The sequence below is a fragment of the Nicotiana tabacum genome, chromosome 16 (assembly GCF_000715075.1).
Source record: "Nicotiana tabacum cultivar K326 chromosome 16, ASM71507v2, whole genome shotgun sequence".
NCBI classification, from domain to species: domain Eukaryota; kingdom Viridiplantae; phylum Streptophyta; class Magnoliopsida; order Solanales; family Solanaceae; genus Nicotiana; species Nicotiana tabacum.
In genome coordinates, this window is record NC_134095.1 from 3048199 (window position 1) to 3065782 (window position 17584).

At 37.5% G+C, this 17584-nt stretch overlaps 2 protein-coding genes across 2 annotated transcripts; both read right to left on the reverse strand.

The window, feature by feature from the left end:
• Positions 1-1893: 1893 nt before the first annotated feature.
• LOC107820923 (uncharacterized) lies at positions 1894-3846 on the reverse strand. The gene has a single exon (XM_016647282.1). The coding sequence runs from the start codon at positions 3844-3846 to the stop codon at positions 1894-1896; it is 1953 nt and encodes a 650-aa protein (XP_016502768.1).
• Positions 3847-6036: 2190 nt separating this feature from the next.
• LOC107789650 (DNA-3-methyladenine glycosylase 1-like) lies at positions 6037-11848 on the reverse strand. The gene is made up of 2 exons (XM_016611508.2): positions 9657-11848; positions 6037-6494 (listed from the first exon to the last, which is right to left on the reverse strand). Exons 1-2 carry the CDS (start codon positions 10592-10594, stop codon positions 6473-6475), a joined length of 960 nt encoding a protein of 319 aa, XP_016466994.1. The 5' UTR covers positions 10595-11848; the 3' UTR covers positions 6037-6472.
• Positions 11849-17584: the final 5736 nt, after the last annotated feature.

The window sequence follows — 17584 nt, forward strand, 5'->3', positions numbered from 1 at the left end:
CTAAGTGTTCTTAAATTTTATTGTGTGGAAACACTTTTTTTTTTTGTGTAAGGGCACATGAGTCATGAAGGAAAGGTAATGTCAGTGACCTCTATATTAGAGTAAGTGGGTGAGTTGTGAATAATGCATGGTACTTGTGAGTCAAATCTTGAGGTGAAGATGTTATGCTTTTGTGCTTAGTCTATTTTAAATATTCTTGGCGTGATGAGTTAGAAAAATTGCTTTAAAAAGGTTGTGCTATATAAAGTGTAGTTTGATTACTCGAGGACGAGCAATGGTTTAACTGTGGGGTGTTGATGATAGGCTATAATTACGTGTTTTAGTTGATTATTACACTCTAATTTACTGCACTTTAGTTGAATTTACGCTTTAATCGCTAGTGTTTTGCACTAATTATGTGTTTTATGGCTTGTAGGTATGATTACGAGCTATATAGATGTTATGGAATGAATTTAAGTGATTTGAAGCTTTGATGTCTGAATAAAAGCTCAAGGAATTAAGCCGGGATCGTGTTCGGGGGTCAAATTTGATAGTTGAGAACAAACGAAGACTCGATGAGGTATATTGCGTACTGTCTAGTAAAATACACATAATTTTTTACTCAAAACTCCATTTTGGCTCCATAATATATTGTTGGAAAGATAACTCAAAGGACGATAACTTTCATGTTTTGTGTTTTACCAAATTCTAAACGGAACAGGATGAAAAATTGCGGTTTCACCGCGATCGCGGCAGAACCACGGCAGAGTGCAGACGCAGACAATTGAAGAATCAGAGCCATGTTTGGCCGCGGTTTGACCGCGACCGCGGTAGAACCGTGGCAGGAGGCGGAAATTTCAGGGACTAAAGTGCAAAATACGGGATTTTTAGCCCAAAACCCTATTTTAAACACTAGACTCCGCCCAAGAGAGGATGTATTATTTTGGAGAGTTTTTTTGGCAAGAAGAACAAGTGTGAGAGAGCACCCAAAACATCTTGGTTTCTTCTTCTCTTTATTTTTCTTGCAAGTTTTATGATGAATATTGTTTTAGTTTATTTACCCATAGTTGGGAGTAGCTAAATCCTGTGTCTAAGGTTTTGATGGAACCTATTTGGGGATGAACTTCTTGTTTATGTTAATACAAATTGTTAGTCTCAATCTTTACTTGTTCAACTTTGTGTATGTTGTAGTTAATTGATAGGATCCTCAATTAGCTGTGCCTATTTAGTGTGTATAACTCGGGAGAGAGTGCATATTTAGGTTATTGTTGAACAACACCAGTCCCAAAGTATAAGAGGGATCTATAACAGCGGGTTTAAAGGCGGGATTAGGGATAACGAAGCCTTGGGTGCAATCTTAAGTGAACTGTGTTAATTAAAGCTAGCTAGTGTATCTCGGGAGAGTGCAATAGTATATTACTGTGATTACTCGGGAGAGATTTACGGTAAGAAAAATGTTTATGATTGATAGAGGTGTGTTGGTCAATTTGTATGAAGCATAAACAAAAGGGATTCCATCAATAGGGGAAGTCATTACCTTAGCGCTTTCTCATTATTGTTTACAACATTAGCATCCTTAGTTTACAGCTGTTTATTTAATTGCAATTTTAGTTATTGAAGACACCATCAACTGTGATTCAAAAGTTTGGGAAATTGGTTCTCAAGAGTTTAGTGGGTCTAAAGATTGTGATTGATAGGTTAACTTTCTGTGGATTTGACCCTGGGCGTAATACTCGGATTATATTTGCAACGTACGCATTGTTCTTTTTATAAGGCATAGTTGGGCGTGATCATCGATCTTCTGCAAAAAAATCATGCACATTATTCATAATAATATCACAAAACTTGGATCATACAGTCTAATATTATACTAACGTTCAGAGAGTTTCTGAACAAAACCTCTAACTAAAATTATTAAAGAGAAGATAGCAAAGTCTTTGAAGCACTTGGAGGAGGAGCAAATGACATCCCTTCTTCTTCTTCTACCCTAATCACATTCTTTCCCTTTTTAGTCTCTTTTTTTCCACTAATTTGCATCATTTTTTCAACTGTACTTTGAACATTACCACTATTATCAAACTTCATTTGCATGATAATATTCATTTGTGACTTAACAAACCTATACTTAGTAAGCCATCTTTGTATTTTCCCAGAAGTAGTCTTTGGTACACTTCCAACTTTAACAAGTACCACTTGTCCAATTTCAACACCCTCTTCTTTCATTACTCCTTTCCTTATTCCTTCACATATTTGCTTCAAAAACACACTCTCTCTTTCACCCTTGCTCTGCACCTCTGCGACAACTACTATTGTTCTGTATTCAGATTCAGACATTTCGAATGCTGCAAGACAACCACCTCGTAGGAGATGAGGACAACTATTATAAGCTGTTGTCTCCAAATAATGTGGATGTATTTCTTGTCCATTTGGGAGTTTAATAACATCAGAACATCGACCTGTCACGTATAAAAATCTCTGTTCTCCTTTTACAACTCCTCTATCACCCGTTTGGACATAGCATTTGCCCGCCTTATTTTTTAGTCTAGCATTGAACACTTCTTGAGTTAAAGATGGATGTCCTAAATATCCAATAGCATTACTAGGAGATGAAATCCATATTTCTCCTTCAACTCCATCTTCTACTAGTTCATTTGTTTCTTCATTCACAACTAGAATTTCAATATCTACATCTTCATCTAGTCTAGCACTTGGTAACAGCTTATTGTAAGTTGGAAAAGTCCAAAAGTTGTCACCATTATTACATCTCCATGATGTTGACACAAATGTGCCATTTTCAGCTAAGCCATAAGAGGGAGAAATTGCCAAAGGATTTAGCCCAAGAGGCTTAAAAACTTCAACAAATTCCTCAACACAAGAGTTATAAATTGGCTCGTTAACGATGATCAAATTCTTCAAGCTCAACATACTAATAGAATTAACAGTTCCTGTCTCAGTCGTCTCAACATGACCACGTTTCAACACAAGTGGTAAGGCAAAAGAAGGAACTGGAGTACAAGTTGCCTTAAACGCCGAAATCAATTCAAGCCAAATCCTAGGACGATTGACAAATGCATTCGGGGATGTCAACACACATGTTGCCCCTGATACAATTGTCAACAATAGGAACATGAGTCCACAATCATGGTACTGAGGTAACCACGAGACAACAACTGTATTCGGACCAAAATCATAAGCTTTCCTCGCGACTCTAACATTATGAGCCGCTGAGCCTGCAGTCACTAAAACAGGCTTAGGAATTGCAGTTGCACCTGATGTGTACTGAATCAAGTACACATCATCAGTTCTGCAACCATTATAACTATTACCATCACAAGTCACATTTTCCAATTGCATTTTCATTTTCTTGCCCTTTAAATCATCGGTTGAAATCCATCGAAGCATCTGTAAAGCCTCGGACAATTTCTTATTACTAGAGCTCGCGACATACTTATTAACATGTCTAATGTAATCACTTGATGCTATAGCAACTTTTGGTTTTGTTTGAGACACAACTCTAAGAAAATGGTGATAATTTTCATTGCAAAAAGATAGGTGAGGAGGACTAATAGGAATGGCTAAAAGGCCAGCTCTTTGACACCCAAAAATAATTTCAACCAATTCAAGTCCAGGAGAGCATAAAACAAGAACAGTATCATTTCTTCTTAAACTAAGCAACAATTCAGAGGAAATGCATTGAACTGAACTGTTTAATTGCTCATAAGTGAGGAATGAACGTTGAATTGGGCCATCTTCAGCCCAAATAAAAGCTGGTTTGGATTTAAAAGCTGGAAGTTTAGCCCATATTGGAAGATAAAGATCAACCACAGGTTGGTCAGGAAAACAAGGGTCATAATTTTCATAGTTCATGGCTATAATCTAAGTGTAATATTTGAAGGGAGATGTTAAATTTTGTATGAGCAAGAAGTTTTACATGCATGTTGTTATTTATACTACGTATTAACTATTAAGATTAAGATACAATTAGGAATTTTTAAAAAAAGTTTGATCGAGAGTTTTTTGATGATTTCTGTTGATAAGAGGAATTTAGAGGATATATTTCGCATATTCTGATTTATACATCAATAGCCTCGTCAATTTCATGTCTTATTATGCTAAAATACGACGTTATTATCGAGGGGCGAGATATCGACTCCAGCTTCAGCTGCAATATCCGTAAACGTTTCCTCGTCTGATACATTACTTAATTTTTATACAATAATATAAAAACTTTCTTACACTAGATTACTTAGAAATTTGTACATCACTAATCGTCTAAGAAACGTTAGTTTTCACTTAATGGGAATTTGAATCTGCGCGAGGATACCGTTTTCAGAAGTTCGGACAAATTTCCGCATATCTATCATCTATTAGTATTGATTTGTGTGGAACCGAGGGTCTATCGAAAACAACTTTTCTAGCTCTTTAGGGTAGAGGTAAGGTTTGCATACACACTGTCCTCCCCAGATAGGGGCGGAGGCAGAAGTCGAGCTATGGGTTCGACCGAACTCCATAGCTTTTAGTTAAATAGTGTATTTATATTAAAAATTTTATTGAATACGTACAAATATAAAATTTAAAACGCAACCATTAGCACGTGAAATCGACGTTCTAAAATCCAGAACCCATAAGGTTTAAATTCTTGGCTCTGTCGCTGTCCCCAGACACGACACCACTTGTGAGATTCCACTGGGTTATTATTGTTGTTGTTGTTGTTGTGGTGTTGCTTCATCAATGATTTATAATATGATATTTCTATGTATGCACAAATTATATTTTAGATATTTTTGTTTGCAGGTACCTTCGGGACATATCATAAAACTAGAACGACACAAAGAAGCTTAGCATGTTGGATGTGTAAGAATGTCGTTAGGATGACATACAGAAATAAATAAATGGTCCAACTTTTGCCTGAAATGAATTTAAATAAAACATGAACAGTAAATATTCACTTATATATCGGACTACAATTTGTTTAGGATAGGTGTAATAGTAGTAGCTGTTTAGGTTAGTAATATATGAACTGAAGACATCAATATGACAAAAACTAACTCCCGCAGTATTTTTATTTTGTTCAAAAAAGTAAAACATATTTTAGATTACACATCATATAAATTTTTATAACATCAAACCAAACATGCAACAAGAACATCCTTATATTATTGATCTCTGCGTTACTAATTCATGCATAACTTATCCTATACTAGTCCTGTACAATATCTGTCACGTTTGTCAAACTGAATATTCCAATGATTCTAGCCTGTTTGGCCAAGCTTCTCAAGGGGAAAAAAGTACTTTTTTTTCCTAATTTGAGGTGTTTGGCCAAGCTTATTTGGGAAAAAAGTGCTTTTGGGAAGAAGCAGAAGCAGTTTCAGAGAAGCAGAAAAAAGTAGCTTCTTTCCAAAAGCAAAAGTAGAAGCAGTTTTGGCTTTTCTTCTTACCTAAAATACCCTTAACAAAATATAGTATATACCAAAATAACCCTTAAACCTAATACTTAGGATATTAATTTATAAATATTTCTTCTTATTTTTAGAAAAACTTTCTAATATATAGTGACTTTAGGGGTGAATGCTTTTATATTTGTTGAAGGAATTTTAATATATTTAACTTATATTAAAAGAATTAAGTACTTTTAAATTTTATTTTCATATTTTACTTAAATAAAATGAATTTTTTTTAATTATTGCATGTAATAACAAAATTTTGATATTATTTATTTACTTATAATAATAATTATTAAGTAAATCTATTCATGTCCTTATTCGTAATTTGACACTTAAAAGCACTTTCTAAAAAGCTTGGCCAAACACAAATTATTTCTCAAAAGTGCTTTTCAGACTGATTAGCCAAACACAAATTGCTTCTCTCCAAAAGTACTTTTTTCAAAAGCACTTTTGAAAAAAGCACTTCTCAAAATTAGCTGATTTCTCCAGCTTGGCTAAACAGGCTAGAAGTCAACTTCAGTAAAACGAATATCCACTTCTCTCTAAGCCAGTTAGCACTAGGAATTAATGAAACGGTTAGTACATAAGATTACAAATGAGACTTCTAAACCAATTGACAACAAACATTATTATATTTACTTCTACATAAGACAGTACCTGCAGTTTTCCAATTATTATTCCATTTTACCAGATATCAGTATTGTCTCTGGAAAAATCAGCCAATTAATAAGATCAGAATTACTTTTGTTATGCAATGCTGAAACCAAGAATATTCTCTTTAATTCTCAAAACCAACATGGGAGATTTGTACCAACTGGTTAACTCTTCTCTTGCTTTTTCTTTTTCTTTTCCTGAGGTGATATAATATGTTCCAAGACAGTTCCAAAGTGTCCTTCCTCTGTCAAAAAAAGATGAGTCGCAACAAAAGTTCTTGCTGAAGTTACAAAGTGAATTTACAATGTTCTCAGCTTGATAACCTGTGGCTAAAATTGTAGCTATTTGCGACCCCAAAAAACTCACACAGCCAACTGACAACTCTCTGCCTTCACTTACTGTCCCCATGCACATGCCCTGTATTTGATCATTTCATGATTAGCAAACAAGAAAATAATGTTGTTGTAGCTACAAGAAGCTTGAAAGGCTAGAATGAATCTGTACCAAGGGAAAACTGGAGAGAGAGGCAACTAATCTCACCCTAGATAATACCAACGTGAGAGGCAAATTCGTGATATAATTTGATGGGTTCAGTATTTATGTTCTCACCACTTATCCATTACGCTCTTGCATTTGTAGGTTCAAAACTTGGTTTATGTAAGAATTTTAGTGACTTTTTACATATACATTGATGTTTCTTAAAAAAATGAACTCTTCACATCGCACTGAAGTCACTGAAATACTCAAGGGTAATTTTAACAGCATAAACAAGAGAACACAGGCTATACATAAATGAGAAACACATAGCAAGGCAAAGATAGACGTGATATAAGGCAAGATTAGCAACAACTTTAAACTCATAAAGGCAAGAAAAGATGTTTCCTACAGAAAGTAGGAACTTGATGCAAGAGAAACTTTTTTTGTTTAATAAGTAGTCTCTATTTAACAAGGCATGATAGCATGCCAAATGACTACTAGCGTAATTTGGTAAATTTGTGCTATGGGAGTAACTGTGCAAAAACTTTATATCTCATCAGCTAAGTTACTCGGTGTTACCTAGCATTTGCAGCTGATAATTACCAACATATTTTTTCATTTAAATAAGGGAGCATTAGGCTTCTTAGGTACTTAGGATAGGCATGCTTGTATTAGGGTAGGCTGTCTATATCTCACCCTTGGGGTGCGTCCCTTCCCCGGACTCTACGTGAATGGGGATGCTTTGTGCACTGGGCTGCTCTTTTTAGGGCTTCTTTGGTACTTCATCCAACCTTATCGGAGGAAGATATTCCAAAGAGATTCCGGGTGCTTATTCCTAGGATATTCTAGGTTGAATTCCAAAGTTATTGTTGTTCCTTTCTGTCCAACAGTCCCCACCAAATAGCATGGGGTATGATATGCAAAATTTTCTGAGACATTTTGCTGAGTCAAGAGCATAGTTAAAATGATTTCATAAGTAATGAGATGCAATATTGGAGTCACTAGAATTCATGGCAAAGTTGTCTACTAAAAGGGATCAGAGCAATTAGCACCTTTTTTTCCACTGACGAAGTAATATATTTTTATGAACTAGCGCCTTAAATCAGAGAAGGTTTTCGGGAAGGAAGAAAAAGAAAAACGGAAAATTGGCAAAAGATCTTGGCTGTTAAGTCTATACAGCTCATTATTGTGGTTCCAGGAGGGTGATGAAAAGTTGAAATGACTATTATTAAAGAATAAACTTGGTCCCGCACTAGTTTGGAGGAAGATCCCAAACAGATTAAGGTCACAGTCTCATTCTTTACTAATGGAAATCACATGTGAATCGCGTGGGTTCTTATTCACATAGATTGTAGATAGAAATGAATGACAAAGGTCAAGTCAATAAGGCTACTCTTGGATTTGTTAACCAAGAAAAATGCAACACCAAACATCAACCTAAATGCCAAAGCCAATGGATCTTAGCAGTTATATGCAAGGAAACTCATCGCCAAATTCTTTTTAGTTCAATTTCCTTTTGTTCTCCTCTCCTTACATAATAGGAACAAAATATCCCCTCTTCTTTTGGTTTATTAAAATGCCGTAAGTTATGTTGCTCGGACACTGGTGCGGGTGTCCGACACGGGTGCGTATCTAGAGGTCAAATCTTTTAAGATGTAAATTCTAAGATTTGGGGATACGGATCCTAATACATATACGGGTGGGGGAATCCGGCTAAAAACAAAATAAATAAATAAATAAAATCTCTAAATTATGAGAAATTTTGTGGAGTACTTACATATAGCTTGTAAAATGAGGATTTTTTTATTATTCTTAAGTTGTAAATAAGATAAGTAAATGATTGATTTCCTAGATAAGGTATGCTATTTTCTTCAAATTTACTCTAGCTTTGATTTTGATTTCGGGAATCAAATTGTATCTCGCATCTAATTTTTCCGTCCGTCGTGGTCAAAGTACCCAAAATTGTTTGACTAGATCCGGTACAGATCCCATACCCACACCCATACTAGTGTCGTGTCGACACGGGCGCGGCACCTAAACTGTCGTGTAGGAGCAACTTAGAAGTTTTCTTATTCCTCCTTTCATATGAAAGCCTTAGACATATGAATGATAACTAAGATCCTACCAAGATACGACATGTGATTTTAGCTTTGAATTGTTAACCGAGTAACCAAGGAAACAGCACGTAGATCCGCTCAGATTCGATGGAACAAAATTGATGTTATCACTTTTTTCCTACTTTTTCTTTTCTTTTTTAAGCTTTTGACTAACAAAGCAGAACTACCTTGAGATTAATCTAACTACTGTGTAACTACAATATTGTGAAGGACAAGTTTTACCTGAAAAGAGAAGGGAAAACATGGAAGAAGATTCTTAAACATCTAAGCAGAAACCAGCTAAACACTAGAGAAGATTCAAAATCATTGCATGACGGCAATTAAGCCGATGATTCTATTAAGCACATTTGACTTCCAATCCATAGAAGACAGGTGAATCTACAAGCCATGTCATGTAAAAGTTTCTGAACTAGAAGCTCAAAGAAACGCATACAAACTTGTATATGCTGCTTGAAAACTTAATAGCTTCAATATTGAGGTACTGTGGCCTTAGAGAAGATATTATGCATTAATGCTCTTGCTCATTATGTGCTTTAATTTGACACAAGTCTGTTCCGAGCTTCTACTATAGGGTCACAATGCTATCATTATATTTAAGATCACACTCCAACCCTCATATCAATTGTCCCCCTATAAGGCTACCTCAAATCTCAATATGTGTTTGATACAATGGATATCTCGATAAGTTTTATATATATAGACTGCCTAAAAACTTTAATTCCATCCATTCTAGAAATTTTACTCACTGATCATCAAGTTCCTGAGCAAAATTTTGGTTCCCCGAAGTTACAGTGTGCCCACGGGGCATCAACACTCTCACATTGTCATATAGGTTAACGGTACATTCATCTCAGCTAAGCAAAAGTAATCAATCAACTTTCACCCACGGATAACCATCATTTCCTACTAATTTGACGGTAATGAAACATTCTTGGAAACAATTACTGCACAGTTACTGGCAAACTAGAATCAAAAGGAAACATACCCAACATTAAGAATCCCATTAAGAGGATCCAAGAAATGCTGATGTTGCTGTTGCTGCTGCATTGGCAACATTTGCTGCTGTAGCTGCAAACTAACATCAGAATTCGCCACAATAGTTGCTTTCGAATTCGCCCCCTTTGCCTCTACAAACCTCCAAATATACCAAGAAGCAACCGATCTATAAGGCTTCCACTTCTCACACAACTGATCCATTTGCGAAGGCCTAGGAAGATCCTCAAGCCCATATAACATTTGAACTCCCTTTCTAATACCAAGATCATGTATTGGCAAAACATCCGGACTATGCAACGAAAATATCATAAACATATGAACTGACCAAGGCCCCACTCCATTGACCATAGTAAGCATAGCAAAAAGGGACTTATCATCCATTTCCACAATTGACTTATCAGACAAAATCCCATTTTGATACTTCCTTGCTAGGTCATGTAAATAACTTGCTTTTCTAGCAGATATCCCAATTTGACGAAGCTGTTGTGGGGTTAATCCTAAAACAATATCTGGACTTATATTACACTCACCACCACAAAGAGAGATTAATCGAGAATAAATTGAGGAACCAGCTTTCAAAGCTAATTGCTGAAAAAGAATGCTTTTTGTCAAGGCAAGAAAAGGGGGTTGAGAAAGTTCAAGAATGGGAAGTGGGTAAGTTTGTATTAATGGGATAAGTAATGGGTCGGAGGATTTGAGGTAGTTAATGGCTGATTCTAGTTCACCTTTCGATGAAAGTGAACAAGGGACGATTCTTGGTACGGAATTATTGTGGGAATCTGTAGTGTTGGAAAGTTTGCGAATTTTTCTGGGCCGAGAAGGGAGTTTGGAGGGGGGTGAATGAGTTTGGCGGGGTACATTGGTTAGGTAGGTGGTGGTGTTAGGGTTGGGTTGAGATGGAGATTCTGATTCTGATTCTTCGCCCATTGTTGAAGATTTTGAAGGCAGCACTGTCACTGTTTCAGCTTTTGTGATTTTGGAGGAGTGACGCTGTGAGGGGCGAATTAATTTGGACTAAATAGCAGACATTTAAGAATCAAGGCCAGTTAATTAATGATGAGAATATCGTAAGTTATGTCCATGCCAAAGTAACTTATATTTGGAACTCCAGATTTAAAACTATTAAAGTGAGATCAACACCTTCAGTCACAATAAAGCGGAGAAGTATTTGATATGGAAACATCATAGTTTCTCCAAGGCAGTTTCCAACTGTAATTTTTAAACAACTCTTAAAGATTGAATATACGTAAATCCATAATCTGAACAATTTAATCTCTTTGCACAGAAAATCACCTTCTATTTGGAATTTCTGTTTGTACAAAATCAATATTAGCATCTGAATCTCTACGAACACCAAAAGAGTCAAAAAGATATAAAATAAAATGACATAAAAATTCATCCCATGCAGCACCGTTGAGATGAAAATTTGATTGTGCAATAATCAACCTCTCTATGTTGGTTCTACAGACGATAAGGAGAGCTCACAATGCTCAGATGTTTTTCAAAATCCTTTCTTATCAAGTACTATACTATATTTGATTCAGGAGAAAATTTTGTATGCTCAACGAGTAGCGGTTTGCATGCGCACCTTAGCAGAAAATTTTCATATAGGCATTTGAGCAAATAAAGACATACATATACAGAATCGACCAAGAAAGCAAAAATAACATATATATGATATATATAAATCAAATATCCAAAATCATCAACACTGAGGTAAAAAGAAAAATAAAATACAAACGCAAGGGAATTTCAGAGGCAGGATGAATTCTAACTGAATAATCTCTAAAGAAATAGAATCAAATACTTACACGGTCACCATGAGGAAACCAAGATCACGATCGAGAGGCCAACATAACTAATGTTGCTGACAAAACAAGCAATATGTTTTGGGGCTTTAGATAATGATGAAGAATTTCGTATCTGTCTTGAAATTGTGAAGGAAGGCGAGAGCAGAGGCCACTTCCAGTGCAATTCGATATCCATTGAACCATGGAATTGAGGTGTATCATGTTTCCTAAGCAGGTTTTACTCCGTGCCATTCTCCACGAACTCACACACTAAGAAACCCACAATTAGGGTACACGCCAAGACAGATTAACAAAGTATGGATGCCAAATTTTGCCCAATACTCGAGAGAAGCAAAGGGACAGGACAAAAAAAAACAGCTCGGTCCATTTGGGGGAGAAAATGAAGAGTACAGCTGGTTTGCTAAAACAGTAATTGTATTGGTCAAAATCTGACCGTTGCGGTCAAGTTGACCAACATCCCGTCCAGGCGGCAAGGCAGCGAAAGACGACATGGTCTATTCTACATCCAGCACTCTCGATACCCGTCGAGTCAGAGGAAACGACGTTTAGAGGACGACCAAGACAGACATAATGTAAGAAAGCATCGGATCAAGTGAATAGCAAAGGTCCCATGACTATATATAGTAGGGGAAAACCTTCGGTTAAGAGGACGGTTCTTGACTTCTTCCTCTCTCCTTAATTCTCCCTTATGTAATCTTCATAAGAGAAAAAAAAAACGAAGCAATCTCCAGAAAAACATGTAAAACAACCTCCCCATTGATTAATGGGAATCACAATGAAGAGTTTCAATAAGATTGATTACCTCCTTTTCATCTCACGTACTACTTTTCCAATTAGCTCATTGATCTGGAATTTATTATGTTTAACTAAGATTTACCCCTTCATTTTCTTTAATTGATTTGTCCAAAAAGGTTCCAATATCTTTTGAGTCAAACAGTATTGTGATACACGTGTTTATAGTAGAAGGCAAGAAAATTCATGCACCAATAAGATGAGCCCAAGTTCTATAGTACAACTAACAATACTTTTAGTACAATTGTTCACAACGGTGTTCATACACCCTTTCACATTTATATATTTGGCGAGAAAGATCAACTGCTGGTCTCTCTTCTCCAATTCCTCGCCGAGGGATCGAGCACCGGGATTCTCCCTCAGTTGCTCGTGCATCTCACGACACTTGTTGCGATAGCGTCGATACTTCTCCAACATCTTCAAGAAAATCTTGGCCCGAATGTCGGCCCTGCGCATACTCTCCACTTCCACCATGTACATCTGAAAAACGAGAAGATGGGTTAAAGCCATATCACCAAGAAAAACGAGAAAAGCATAAAAGAAAAGTGTAACGTACCCTCAGGCCCATAGCGGCCACTTCATTCATCAAGGCGCTATCAGGAACGTTCCAGAGAGCCTCGTCCTTGGTAGCAGAGCACAAAATGTCGAACTGCGACACCAAATCCTCCGTGTCCCCTAGGAGATTAACATCCGAAGAGATCTCGAGAATACGGGTCGGGCCTCCTGCATGAACCATCGAGTGGGTAATACCCTCCTCAAATATCCTAATATCATCAGGTTCGAGGTCCGACTCGGATTCATAGTCGTCGACCACAACGCCTTTTCTTCTTTCAACGGCTGAGGAGGAAGCACGACCAGGTATGGAGGACGAGGGTACGTCCGAAACCACAACAGCAGCCTCAGAAATCTGACCCCTCATCACGACAGGTTGCTGATCAACGACAGTGGAAGGAATCTCCGTCGATGGGGCAGATACGATGGCTAGCTCCATTTCTACGGGCGGAGCGGTATCAATCCTTGCCCTAGATACTATCAAGGGAGAGTCGTCCAGGTGTATTACAGTTGGAGGGGTTGTCTCGAATTCCACTCGCCGCCTCTTGGATGGCCCTTCTTCTTCCTTAGCACGGGGAGATTCACCCATCAGATGAGCGACACGAGTCGGGACCTCAGTTTGAGAAGTGGCCTCTGCAAGAATAACCACAGCCGCAGACTCAACTAAAACAGCCCTCGATGAAGGCCGAGCGGTAGGTGCTACAGCAGGGCGAGCAGATAATGCCAACTGACGAAAAGCTAATGAAGGAGCCCTCGCTCTCCAGCACTCTCCATGGCATCGACAAACAACACATAAGAAACTAAGCAAAAGGAGAGCAAAAATAGCAAACAGAAATGACATCTCACCTGTAAGGGGCCTGCGTCCAAATTTTTCATAAAAGATCGACCATGTGCGAACCCCCACCGTATGGGGAAGGATGGCACCCACCCACTCGCGGATACCTTCGACAGATGGAGGGGGAAATTTCTTGGCTGCAGAGACATAACAGGGTTTAGTACTGTAACAGAAAGTGGTCGGGCATCTCACCGACTAAAAACATAAGAAACCTACGCGCAAAGTTCCACTTCTCATGGAACCCCATTGGATCCGCCACAATGTGCTCAGTCCGCACATAGAAATAATTCTCGTAGAAACGACGGTTAGCCCTATCATCCATCTTCACCACCAGACTCTTCGATCCCCGAGGAAGCATGTGAATCATCGTGTCGCGAATGAGTTGAGGGGAGAAGATATATAGCATGTGATCCAAAGTGATCTCACGATCGGCGAGTTCCGCAAACTTGAGCAACATAAGGAACATCTTGTACAGGTACGGCGAAAGTTGGGCAGGGCATACCTCATAAAAACGGCAGAAATCTACCACCAGAAAAGGGGGAGGAAGTGTGTACCCAATAAAAAAGGGGTAGGCGTAGAACACGCAGTACCCGGGGCATCCAAAATGGACTATGTCGTTCCCTACCGCCGGCCGCATGTCAATGCAACTGGGGATTCCCTACCTAGCTTTCAACTTTGCAATCTCTTCTTCTTTTATAACGGAGGGGACAGGTTTCTGCTCCACCCCGGTACGACAGCAGAAGTCGGTCCATTCTCTCCCAGGACGAGGCAAAATCTCGGCTACCGACGGAACCTCCTCATCTTCTACCACTTCTACTCCTCCGGTGGTCAGAGCAACATTTTCCTGCGCCGAAATTGTGACAGGGAAATTAGTGCGAGAAAAATCACCAGCCATTTTATCAAGATGGTATGGCAAAAAGACAATGGAAAAAAAAAAGATGAAAGTTTTCAATCAACTGGGGGCGAATGAAAATTCGGAGTATCAGGAAGAAAGTATATTCGCAAACTTCTTTCATGTAAAGGGCAAAAAAGTGTGTCAATCAAATGATGAGTTCCTTCTATTTATAAGAGACATAAATCCCCCAAGCACGAAACCCAAGAGTTGCCAATCGAATCTGATAAGGCACGAAACATTTCGGTTCCCTAGGAACGTGTGTCATAATGGCGGCAACCATAAAACGATGCTTCAATACCAAATGACGTTTCGGTTCAGAAACAGCCGCAATGGTCCAAGGATATCGAAAGAGCGTCATCATCTCACTTGAAACCTAAAAAGCATAACCAAGGAACAAGCAGTCAGATTTCTCTCGAATTCATAGCAACCATGATCCGCCTGCCTGGCCCGACAGGGGACGACCCCGACAGACGGAGGGACTAACTGTATTGGTCAAAATCTAACAATTGCGGTCAAACTGACCAACATCCTGTCCAGGCGGCAAGGCAGCAAAAGACGACATGGTCTATTCCACATCCAGCATTCTCGATACTCGTCGAGTCAGAAGAAACGACGTTTAGAGGACGACCGGGACAGACATAATGTAAGAGAGCATCAAACCAAGTGAATAGCAAAGGTCCCATGACTATATATAGTAGGGGAAAACCTTCGGTTAAGTGCACGGTTCTTGACTTCTTCCTCTCTCCTTAACTCTCCCTTATGTAATCTTCATAAGAAAAAAAAAAGAACGAAGCAATCTCCAGAAAAATATGTAAAATAACCTCCCCCATTGATTAATGGGAACCACAATGAAGAGTTTCAATAAGATTGATTACCTCCTTTTCATCTCATGTACTACTTTTCGAATTAGCTCATTGATTTGGAATTTATTATATTTAACTAAGATTCACCCCTTTATTTTCTTTAATTTGTTTGTCCAAAAAGGTTCCAATATTTTTTGAGTCAAACAGTACTGTGATACACGTGTTTATAGTAGAAGGCAAGAAAATTCATGCACCAATAAGATGAGCCCAAGTTCTATAGTACAACTAACAATACTTTTAGTACAATTGTTCACAACGGTGTTCATACACCCTTTCACATTTATATATTTGGCGAGAAAGATCAACTGCTGGTCTCTCTTCTCCAATTCCTCGCCGAGGGATCGAGCACCGGGATTCTCCCTCAGTTGCTCGTGCATCTCACGACACTTGTTGCGATAGCGTCGATACTTCTCCAACATCTTCAAGAAAATCTTGGCCCGAATGTCGGCCCTGCGCATACTCTCAGTTAGCCACTAATTAGAGATATTTTTACTTTTTAGCCATTGTTCAAAATGTATTTACTCTTTAGCCAGTGCTTAATAAATTTTTACCCGCCAGGACGAAAATACTCTTGTGCTAGACATGGGTGTTGTGTAAATATTAAGGACATGTGTCCTTAATTTCATGAATGCTGTATAAATATTAAGGACAAAGTGTCTTGTATTTACACCTTCCGTTGTTAAACTTTAGGATATCATGTCCTTAACTTCATATGTGCAGTGTAAATGTTAAGGACATGACGCCCTTAACTTCATATATGCAGTGTAAATATTAATGACATAATATCCTTTAACTTGTATTTGCACCTTATGTTGTTAAACTTTAGGACTTTATGTCCTTAATTTCATATGTGCAGTGTAAATATTAAGGACATAGTGTCCTTAACTTTATGAGTATTGTGTAAATATTAATGACATGGTATCCTTAACTTCATGAATGTCGTGTAAATATTAAGGAGAAAGTTTCATGTACTTGCACCTTTTGTTGTTAAACTTTAGGACATCATATCCTTAACTTCATATGTGCAGTGTAAATGTTAAGGACATGGTGTACTTAACTTTATGTGTGCAGTGTAAATATTAAGGAGACACATATCCGTAATATTTATACAGCACTCATGAGAAAGGGTAAAAATATCTTTTCGTATTAATTTTAATTGAGTAGTGGCTTTTTTTGCTCAGCATTAAAAATACTGGATAAAAACTAAATACTTTGTTAAAAAGTGGCTATCCCACGCCATTTCTACTTCCCTTTACGAGATTCTTGTAGTTACTGCAGAAGATTATTTCCAAGCTATTTTTATTAGCAATGGAGTAAAGTTTATGGAATAAGTGCACGGATAGTCATTTTCAGGGATGCTATTTAAAAATTAGGTAGTACTTATTTTTTCCTGAAATTTTAAACTAAAAATCTTAATTTCAGCACAATTCAAGACACTTTTTGTCTCGAAAAATTGAACTGAAAATTGAAATTCAAAACACATAGTTAATTCCTAAATAGTATAGAGTGGCTACCTGGTGTCATTCTACAAGTTTTGTACATTCCATGTATTGGAATAATGGGACCATCATATACCCAAGCTGATTAGCTCAACCAATCTTCAAGAAGTAGTCTAACTAGGTTAGGCTCAATTGGCCCAATGGTAGCTGGGCTATTGGCCCAATGGTCTGATAATTTCCTGAGCTTGTAAGAATTGCAAATCAAAAAGTATTAGTAGTATTGTTTAGAAGAATTAACCCAAATAGTCGTCCACCCTATCACATAAATTAAAAATAGCTGCTGAATGTATAATATATACATAATTTATTATCACATGTGTATAATTGTATATAATCAATGTATAATATAGCCGATTATTTGTATAAAGATCCCTATTTTTTTTAAGAACTAGATTATGACCCTAATGATTTTCTTTTAGATTCCTAGAGGTGAAAAAATATCTGGTACAAGTTCATTTGTCGGTTTTATAGACCAAATCGAATTATCTCCGATGAATATTATCCAACTCGGCATGTCCAAATATGATGCTAGATTAATTTGATGATTAATTCAAGAAATTTAATTAGCAGAAAAGTCATGTCCGAACATCCTAGGTCTATCTTCTAACTATTTATACTCTATATTATGTATACCAACTTCAATGGCGTACGCATGACTTATTTTTAAGTG

Coding starts and splice junctions, on each gene's coding strand:
- LOC107820923 (XM_016647282.1), bottom strand. CDS start 3,846: ATGAACTATGAAAATTATGACCCTTGTTTTCCTGACCAACCTGTGGTT.
- LOC107789650 (XM_016611508.2), bottom strand. CDS start 10,594: ATGGGCGAAGAATCAGAATCAGAATCTCCATCTCAACCCAACCCTAAC. Junction 6,495..9,656: donor AATGGGATTCTTAATGTTGG/GTATGTTTCCTT, acceptor GATCAAATACAG/GGCATGTGCATGGGGACAGT.